Raw genomic sequence first — 9,092 nt, forward strand, 5'->3', positions numbered from 1 at the left:
CTGAAGGTCACCATCCTCAAAGCTCGCTTGCTGAAAGCAGTCACCAGAGAATTCATCACCTGCTCAGGCATAGCCAGCAAGGTCAGCCTAAGCAAACAACAGCACAGCATGAGCAAAACCTACTCATTTTGCCCAATATAGATTAGTGAGAGCTCATACAACTTCATCAGTGCAATCTTTGGAGTGGTAACCTCAAACTAAGTAGGTAAGGCTCAACACCTGAGAATGATAATGACTCTAGTCAATATGATTAAAACTAGAGAAAAACACAGAAAATGCCTTCAATTTCATTTAGCACTGCTCTAAGCACAGCCTTACTCTTGTCTTGGGTCCCTTTCAATGTGACAGGAGCTTCCTTCACAATGGCAGAAAGAGAAGGGTCACTGGTATTACTGATAGTCCTACAAAACCTGTGAATACCCTGATATGAAGAGAGTGTGCAGCCATCTTCTAAGACAGGAAAGAGAAAATATTCCTACAATAATGCTGAGCAAAATGTGAGACTATACAGTAGGCTAGAACACCTCCTGCTTTACAAAGAGTGAGCTACGCCAGCAAAAAAGAACAGAAACAGAATTTTAAGGCAAAGAATGTTAAGGAAGTCTGCACCATCCGGTAATGGATGAATACTGTCCAGTATTTTCCCTGCAATTCAAACCCTATGTTTCCCATAGCAGGGGAGAGTCTCAGGCAACAGATCTTATATAAAAAAAAAACAAAAAAAAAACAAAAAAACCCCAAACAAAACAAACAAACAAACAAAAAAAACCACCACCAAAACCAAAAAACAAAACTATTGAAATATTACAGTGAGGAAAAATCAGCTTGAGCTAGGTGCCTCCAGAGAGGGACCCAGAACAAGGAAAGAAAATCCCTGGGCACTTACACCCTCACAATCTAAGCACTCGCTCTTCACATGCCTTGCACGCACACGTCAGTTGATCAAGTTTTCAGTTGAAAAGTAGGTAAAGCAAACTACAGTAATCCTAAGATATACCATTTTTTGTGTACTATGAATGATACAAATCATGTTTACAACATATTGTTTTTCTCTAATATACTATAACTGTATAACACTGTACTGTATGCAAAAACAGCAAAGAAAAAAACCGGAGCTACACATTAAAAATGAAATGTTCTTGAGTGTGACTGCCCTTACGATTAATTGTATTATATGCCTTCTCTGAATTAAAGACTGGTTGTAGTACTCCGTATCCCATAGAGCACAACCTTCAGTATACAGAAGAGGTCTGTGCCCTTCCAGTACTACAGAAATGTATGTTCTGCTATTACTGCTTAACAGAGGATTGCTTTAAGCAGCTTAATTCACTGTCTGTAATGTTCAAGCAGTATACTAGCCATGATGCATGCATTAACTTCCACCTGAGCATGTGCCCAGTATCACGACTTTCTTCTCTAGGTAAGTTTGAAGGAGTTCTTCAATAAAGAGATGACTGTCTCCTACAGATTTATGTTTTTGTATCTGGTAGAAAACTCACACATCCCCGTGCTAAAACAGAAGTAGCACCAGGCTAATTCATATTTTAGTTTTACAATGCATGTTTTCATATACTAAATCCTGTTCAAACTGGCAATATAGAGCCCATCTTCTCAGCCAGATATTTCATCCTTTCCACATACTTGTATGAGCTGAGACATCACTGCAAACATACAGGAACTGACTGACCCCTCCCACTCCCTCTGCTTTCCAAACTAGAAGATGGAAGTTGTTCATGTTTTCATAAGACATTCCCCACACATAATTATTAGTCCATTATTCTGAAGACACTGGATGGCTTTTATTTGCATGATGGTTGAATACCACTGAAAGAAGTGCTGCATACTATATATAGTAGGAAAAGGCAAAAATAACCCTTCAATCCACACCAGCTTAACTTGAACTTTTTAAAGTTTCACCTCAAATCTCCAGTACAACTGGAGAGCTACAGCACAGTATCAAACACCACCTCTTACAAAGCAATTGATAGTAACAGCTAATTTTCATCAAACCATTTTAAAACAAACACAGCTATACAACCAATGGAGGATGTGCTTAATGCAAGAGACCTACCTCACATAAAGTGGCTTCTGACTCATGAAACTCTTAACAAAAAAAATGAAACTCTAAGAAGAAATGTCACACTGCTAACAAAGTTTTCTGTATGTGTGTGCAAAAAAATTAAATTTCAGAATGTCTCCTCTCCTGAAACACACACACACACAGACACACAAACTTACACTTTAAAAATATTTATGTTTTATAATTGTATTTATAATCATGCTAAAGGTACAAGTTCAGAATCGCCAGACAAATAGCAAGCAGAATGTGATAACCACTCTTTTACCTATCCCCACCAAAATATAGCCTTATTGCATGTATAAGCTGACAAGAACTAGTGTACATTTTTGCTAATGACAAAAGTATAGGTCATTCCAGGAGGAGCAACAAACCACAAGTGGAAATCTTGGAAAGACAATGCTTTTGTGGCTGCATGAAATAGTTTTCATAGCATATAAATTGCACTACTTTGCAGGAATAAAATCACTATAATTCCATCAAGAAGTAGCTTTATAGCACTGTGATTGTGTAAGTACTGTATGAAAGAATACTGCTGTGTTTTATAACTTGGCTTATGCTAATTTTCTTTGATTGGCTCTCTCTTTACTTTGCGTAACATCTGTAATATGGACATAATTTGGCATAAGACAAAAAGAAAAATTCACAAATACCACCAAGTATGATTAAACTTATGTTACAGTCACACACACACTAAATGCAATCGAAGAGTGCTTACATGCAGTTGCTCAAAACACTTATTTAACAAAAAAGGAGTTACCCAAACCACGTTTGCAGTGTATCAGCATTTAGAGCAATGTAATCGGCATTGCTGGGTCTCAACCTGGAGAAGAACGAATTATTGATGTTGCTGCACTCCAGTCTTTGAGCCCTGGCCCTTGGAGACACCAAAAAGACAGCCCTGCTGGCTGCTCCCATATTGCTCCATCCTCAGAGCAAAGCAGATCCCAAATTAGCCTTTCTTATAAGAATTTCATTTGAAACACAGAGCAAATTGCTGCTAAATTTTGCTAAACTGGGTTCAGGATAAGAACTAAAGGACTTCTCTGGTTGTGCAAACCACAGAGTGTTCACAGTCAATATGAGAAGGCACAAGTTTCTCCACTTTTTCCCTAAATCTGCTGTAGTGCTGACACCCACCTATTCCACACAACCCAACACATGCTGTGCTGCAGGAGTAGCCTTCCCCACTACTGCACTGTGAACAATAAAACCATAGTCAAACTCACAGGCAAAAAAAAAAAAAAATCTAAGGAATGTAGTGCAGCCAAGGGAAGGGTATTTTGTTCCGGTAGAGCCCTGAGGGGCGTGGAGGCAGGAGGAGGAGGGGAGGAAGAGAAGGACAAGGGAGAGACAAAAAAAGAAAGGAAGAGACGGGAGAGGACTGCCCACATGGACTGTGTGTTTTCTTTATTTTATCTAAGAAATAAGGTATTATTGAAAAGTTCAAAACATTACAAGATCTGTTTTTCTTTTCTGTCTTGTCACTCCCTTATCTTCAAACACCAAGACTGCTCTTCAGTGTAAGAAAACAAGCACTTTCTGAGGAATAAGGACACAAAGAGGCAGAAAGAAACCTGGTTCCTTCAATGCTCCTCAAATCAAGTGACTAGCAAAGCCAGGACAGTAATTCTCAAAAACACATCCCTTTTCTATTCCTAAACTTTTCCCACTCCAGTTCTTAATTTTGCACTGACAGAGGTGCAGTACAAACAAATCCTGCTTGCTCATTTAAGAAAAAAAACAAACAACAACTTAAAGCACCTACCAATAAGCACTAAAGCATCAGATTTGCTGACTTTAGCAACATGCCTCACCAACATCCAGGTGAGGCAACATACCACCCACTCCACAACACTGCACGTAACACAAACGCAAACACAAGAGATTCTTGTTCAGCACAAGCAACAATGAAGAGGATCAATTTTCAACTAACATGCAGAAGTTTTAAGGAAATGGGACAGCAAATCTGAAACACCGCCACACATGCAGAAACACAGATCTTCTTTTGGTGCTTAAAAGGTCACTTATCTATAGGGAAAAAAAAGAATGGAAGTCTACTATTTTAGACCATAAAAATGGTAGTAACTCTCACCAGAATGCAAGAAATATTTATCTGCTAAAACTGTATATTTGCATCCTGGTTTCTGCTAGGAAAACATGGCAGATGTTTACAGGATCTGCCAGCTCATTTTCCAGACTCACTGCACAAACAGAAGATGAGGTTCTTGCTATCATCTCTATGTCTTCCAGACAGAGCGCCTCAAGACAGGAATACATTCTGCCCTCAAATTTATTGAGGCCACTACAGGCCCACAAGTAGGTCTCACTTAGTGAGCTACTTCCACTGGGATGCTTGCAAGGAATAATTTTGATTTAGAAAGTAAATTGCCATATCGCTTCTCTGCTCCCATCCTCTCTTTCAGCCTATACTTTTCTTAAAGATGGCCTTCTCTTGATAATTTTGCCATAGCAGTTTAACAGACTGTCACTTACACTTCACCTTGAGAAGAAACAGACCCCTGTTCAACTTTCAGTGCAGCTCATCATGTCATGGTTTAGGGCCAGCTGGCAACTGAGCATCATGCGGCCACTCACTCACTCAAAAAAGTAGGATGGGGAGCAGAAAATACAACAAAAGGCTCACGGGTTGAGACAAAGACAGGGAGGGATCACTCATCATGGTCATGGGTAAAACAGACTTGACTTGGGGAAAAAATTACTTTGTTATCTATCAAATCAGAATAGGATAACAAGAAATTAAATTCAATCTTAAAAATAACTTCTCCCAACTCTTCCCTTCTTCCCAGGCTCAACTTTATGCCCAAGTTCTCTACCCTTCCCTGTCCCCTCCCCAGCTGCATAGGGAACAATGAATGGGGATTTGTGGTGAGTCCATCACACTTTGTCTCTGCCATTCTTTTCTCCCCAAGGGGGTGGATTTCTCACACTGTTCTCCTACTCCAGCATGGTGTCCCTCTCACAGGAGACAGCTCTCCATGAACTTCTTCAAAATGAGTCCTTCCCACAGGTTGCAGTTCTTCATGAATTGCTCCAGCATAAGTCCCTTACATGGGGTGCAGTCCTTCAGGCAAAGACTGCTCCAGCGTGGTCTTCCCATGAAGTCATGGCCTTCTTTAGGCGCTCCCTCTGTTGCTGGTTGGCTTGGCCTTGGCAAGAGACTTGTATGACTTGGAGCCAGGGAAGCTTCCAGCAGCTTCTCACAGGAGCCACTGCTGTATCCCCTCCTCCACTACCCAAACTCCACCACATAAACTCAATACATAGCAAAACATCAAAAAAAATTCGTCATGTTAGTCTTCTGTGGGCAGAGACTGCAACACCTGGCTACTGCACAGCTCAGCACCACTTACCATCCTGTCTCAAACATAGCTCTTACTGCAAGTGCTTGGGAAACAACTTGTTTCCTTCCTCAGTCTGGCACAGCTTGGCCGAAAAGCCTGGTCACCTTTCACATGTCTTGCAGTTTTCACCAATCTGTAGTTTGAGCTTCAACAGCACAGTACCATTCCAGCCATAAAAGGAAAACTAAAGGATGCCCTTGAATAAAACTGAGCCTTTAAAAATGCTAAGAAATGTATTTTTCTAACATGACTGACTATTTCATGATTTCATTCTTTGTCCTGTTTTAACATGCTTTATACAAATGAGACAATCTCATGTTATATTGTAGCAAAGAAACAATATCATAGAGAAAATACAGGTTACTTTCTGAGGAGCTGACCCAAATCTAAGAAAGGCCAAGTATTCATATAAACACATATCAAGAAGGGAATTCACATCCAAGTAGGTCCCCTGTTAGCTAGGCTGGATGTATACCACGCAACATGCACAGGCCACTAAAGTTACAGCACAAATAAACCTGCAAGGGTTAGGGTAGAAAGTAAAATTAGTATTAGCTTTTCAAAAAATACACATCTGAATTTACCCTTCTGTACTATCACCTGTTTTACTAATTTAGGTGATTGTACTTTAAAAGAGAAGGATCGCTTAACTTCACAGCTAATGTCTGGAAGTGAAAATTTAATTTGTCTTTTCACCAAATTACCATTTATACTTTATGCACACTTTTGTTTCTCATTACATGTTCCCAGAGTCACCAGCACATAATTCACATGATTTCTGGATGTCACTGTTATATTCTCCTTTTCAAATAGCAGAGCAAACCATCAGAACAGGGTTTTTTTTACTAGATTTTTAAAAATCACTCTAATGTCATCAAGCCTCTACACACCAAACATGCAAAATCTGAAAAACATGATCATGTATAGCACTGTAGACAACATGCTAAATTATTTCTTGTCTTTGCAAAATAGCATCAAGTTGATCTACAAGAAGCAATAAAGGGCCAGACTATGATCTTCTGCCACACAGTTGGAGTGTACAGATCACGAGGACTCCTCACCAGCTGCAGTTTGGTCAGAGACCACCTATGGCTCCATGCAGACAATAAGGTCAGTGTGCAAGGGCTGCATCCTCCCACTTCAGCATTTCTGCATATCAGGCACAGAGCTGCCCTTCTTGAAGGAGAAAAGCAGGAACAACTAGTTGCAAAGCCAGATACACAGTTTAGTCTTAATTCAGTTACTGAACCACTTACATTCTTCAAGTTCTTATTCTGCTGGCAAGAAAATTAAATTATAGTAATAAATAATCAAGTCAATATAGCTGAGTTGCTACCCTTTTTCTCATCCTCATTGAAGACATGCAGAAAAGTAATAATTTTACTTAAAACTCTCAACAATAAAAAGGAGATAGTTCTTGCTTCTTTTTGATCTTTCATTCCTATACAAATAAATAAATAAATAAATAGATCTTCATGTCCTTCTGAAGTCAACATTCTACAGCCTCCCTTAAGATATTCTCATTTTAGCACGGTAAGACACAAAAAAAAGCAATAAAAGGCTCGCAGGGAAAAAAATCCCGAGATCTCATACAAAACACATGTCTTTTGAAGAACAGCCAGCCTTCTGTTAACTTCTACCCAGTACCACCATTTCCCTACCACAGACACGGTAAAGTAAGAAATATATAGATAAAAAACACATACACAAAGTATGAGTGCAACAAAGCCCAGAAAAGTCAATGGGTTTGTCCTGCTCAGCTCCCTGAAGCTTTGGATCAGACATTTAATTTAGGCTATTTTACTTCACAATTCAAAAAGCAGAGACAAAAAACATTTTTGCACCTTAGAACTTTTTCTCTTGCACCTGGGAAGCTGCTTTTCCTACCTGATCTCTCAGTTGTTGAACAGACGTCTGAAGGTTGAGAATTTGGTTAAAGAGAGGACTCTGCAACACTGATTTTAATAAGCTCAGTTTCTCCTCATTTGCAACATCACCTCGATCCCGAAGTTTTGCCTGTAAGCGCTCCATGGCCTGGAGGGACCGATGTGTATCTGTAGCAACAACCATTCCTAGTCAGTAGCAGTTCAAAAACAGCCAGGTACAAGCAGGTAACAGGTTTAAATATATCCCTCTCTATTGTTCAAACTACAGAGGTGTTGAATGGTTCAGTTCTGAACAAAAATCCCAGCCCAAACTCGCTTAATGAATCAGGAAGTCAGAAGCAGAACATGAAACAGATGCCAATGAAAATTACATTTTTATCCATCAAGAACTGGGTTACAAAAGTGAAAGAGCCTTCATTAAAATTCAGTTACAGGTATTGTAGCTACAGACCACTGTAAATACGTAGTGACATAATAGAAAACAATTGTCCTTTTCATACAAACATTTTCAATTCTAGTAAAGGTTAAAACAATGAAATCAAGACAACCAGCTAAAACCTAAATACACTAAAAAAATGATGGTATACCTTTTGTTCTCAAATGCAAAATACAAAACCCAAATACATCATGTATTTCTACACAAGCAGATTTTAAAAAAAACCGTCCCTCAGCAGTATATACCAATGTTCTAAATCTATCACGCACACTTGATTTGGTCACAAAAATACAGTGATACAAATAAAACAAAAGATTACCAATTGTTTCCAACATATTTTCTGCTTCTCAGTTTCTATTCCAATAATGGTAAGAGGCCGTAATACAGTATTTCCCTGAAAAATAACAAAAAGGAAAAAGGTCACATTTACAGAAGGACTAAGCTCTGAAGGGGAAGAAAAAAGCTTGACATCTGAAAACAAGAAACAGCCTCGCAAAGTAACAATCCGCAAAAAATGTATATCCTTGGATAATTAAAATAACCTCATAGGTGACCACATTCTGAGTCACTCTGGAGCTTAAAACCTGACTAAAAATTGCTTTTAGGAATACACTTTGTAGTATTTTTGCATTTTCATATCAAAGCTGCTGTATGCATAGTGTTGCACAACATATCCTGCACTGCTTTAATCAGGAGCTATGAATCACGGCTGTCACTGATGTTTTACACAGTTTCATTGCTTTCCTTTCCAGTGATTAATGAAAAACATTCCCCGCGGGATCAGTTTTCAAGCTCTATGTTGACAATTTCAGATGCATGAGCCATAGCACAATTTTTGAAGTCATCTTTTAAAAAGAAAAGTAACATAAGTCACTAAGTTTTCATGCTACACAGGCCTGAAGCACTCTCACACTACAGCCTCCACTATTAACCGAGTAATTAACTATTGCAACCGAGACTTGGAGCTGGGTGACGGCTGGGTTTCTAGCAGTGCGGGTTTCCACGGAGGAAATTCTACACTGGGAGGAAGAAATTCTGAAATTGCTTTGCTTATTCTTTTTTGTTGCCTTTTGGGGTTTGTTGGGTTTTTTGCTGTTTTGTTTTTTCCTCAACAGTGTGCCTGAAATTGCTCACAAATTTATAGTGATGCAATATGTCTGATGGGGATGCATAGCTGATAAATGAGGAGTTCAAATATCATTGCATGTGTATGAATTGAGCCGTGCATTTTATCATCTTTTCTTTCACAATGGTACCTTTGTTTTCTCGATAACAGGAGAGCACTTCAGTATAGCATCTCAACTTCAATCTGGTGTGCTTACCAATAT

At 39.0% G+C, this 9,092-nt stretch overlaps 1 protein-coding gene across 1 annotated transcript in view; it reads right to left on the reverse strand.

The window, feature by feature from the left end:
- The window catches only part of LOC104539395 (multiple PDZ domain protein-like), a gene marked incomplete at its 3' end in the record, with an annotated part of 19,505 nt that extends 11,993 nt beyond the window's left edge, over positions 1 to 7,512 (reverse strand). Inside the window, exon 1 of the mRNA XM_010182903.1 lies at positions 7,330 to 7,512. Within this exon, the coding sequence (XP_010181205.1) occupies positions 7,330 to 7,512 (183 nt within the window). The remainder of the gene's footprint in view (positions 1 to 7,329) is intronic.
- Between the last annotated feature and the right edge of the window lie 1,580 nt (positions 7,513 to 9,092).

This window comes from Mesitornis unicolor, unplaced genomic scaffold (genome assembly GCF_000695765.1).
Source record: "Mesitornis unicolor isolate BGI_N332 unplaced genomic scaffold, ASM69576v1 scaffold26454, whole genome shotgun sequence".
Taxonomy (NCBI): domain Eukaryota; kingdom Metazoa; phylum Chordata; class Aves; order Mesitornithiformes; family Mesitornithidae; genus Mesitornis; species Mesitornis unicolor.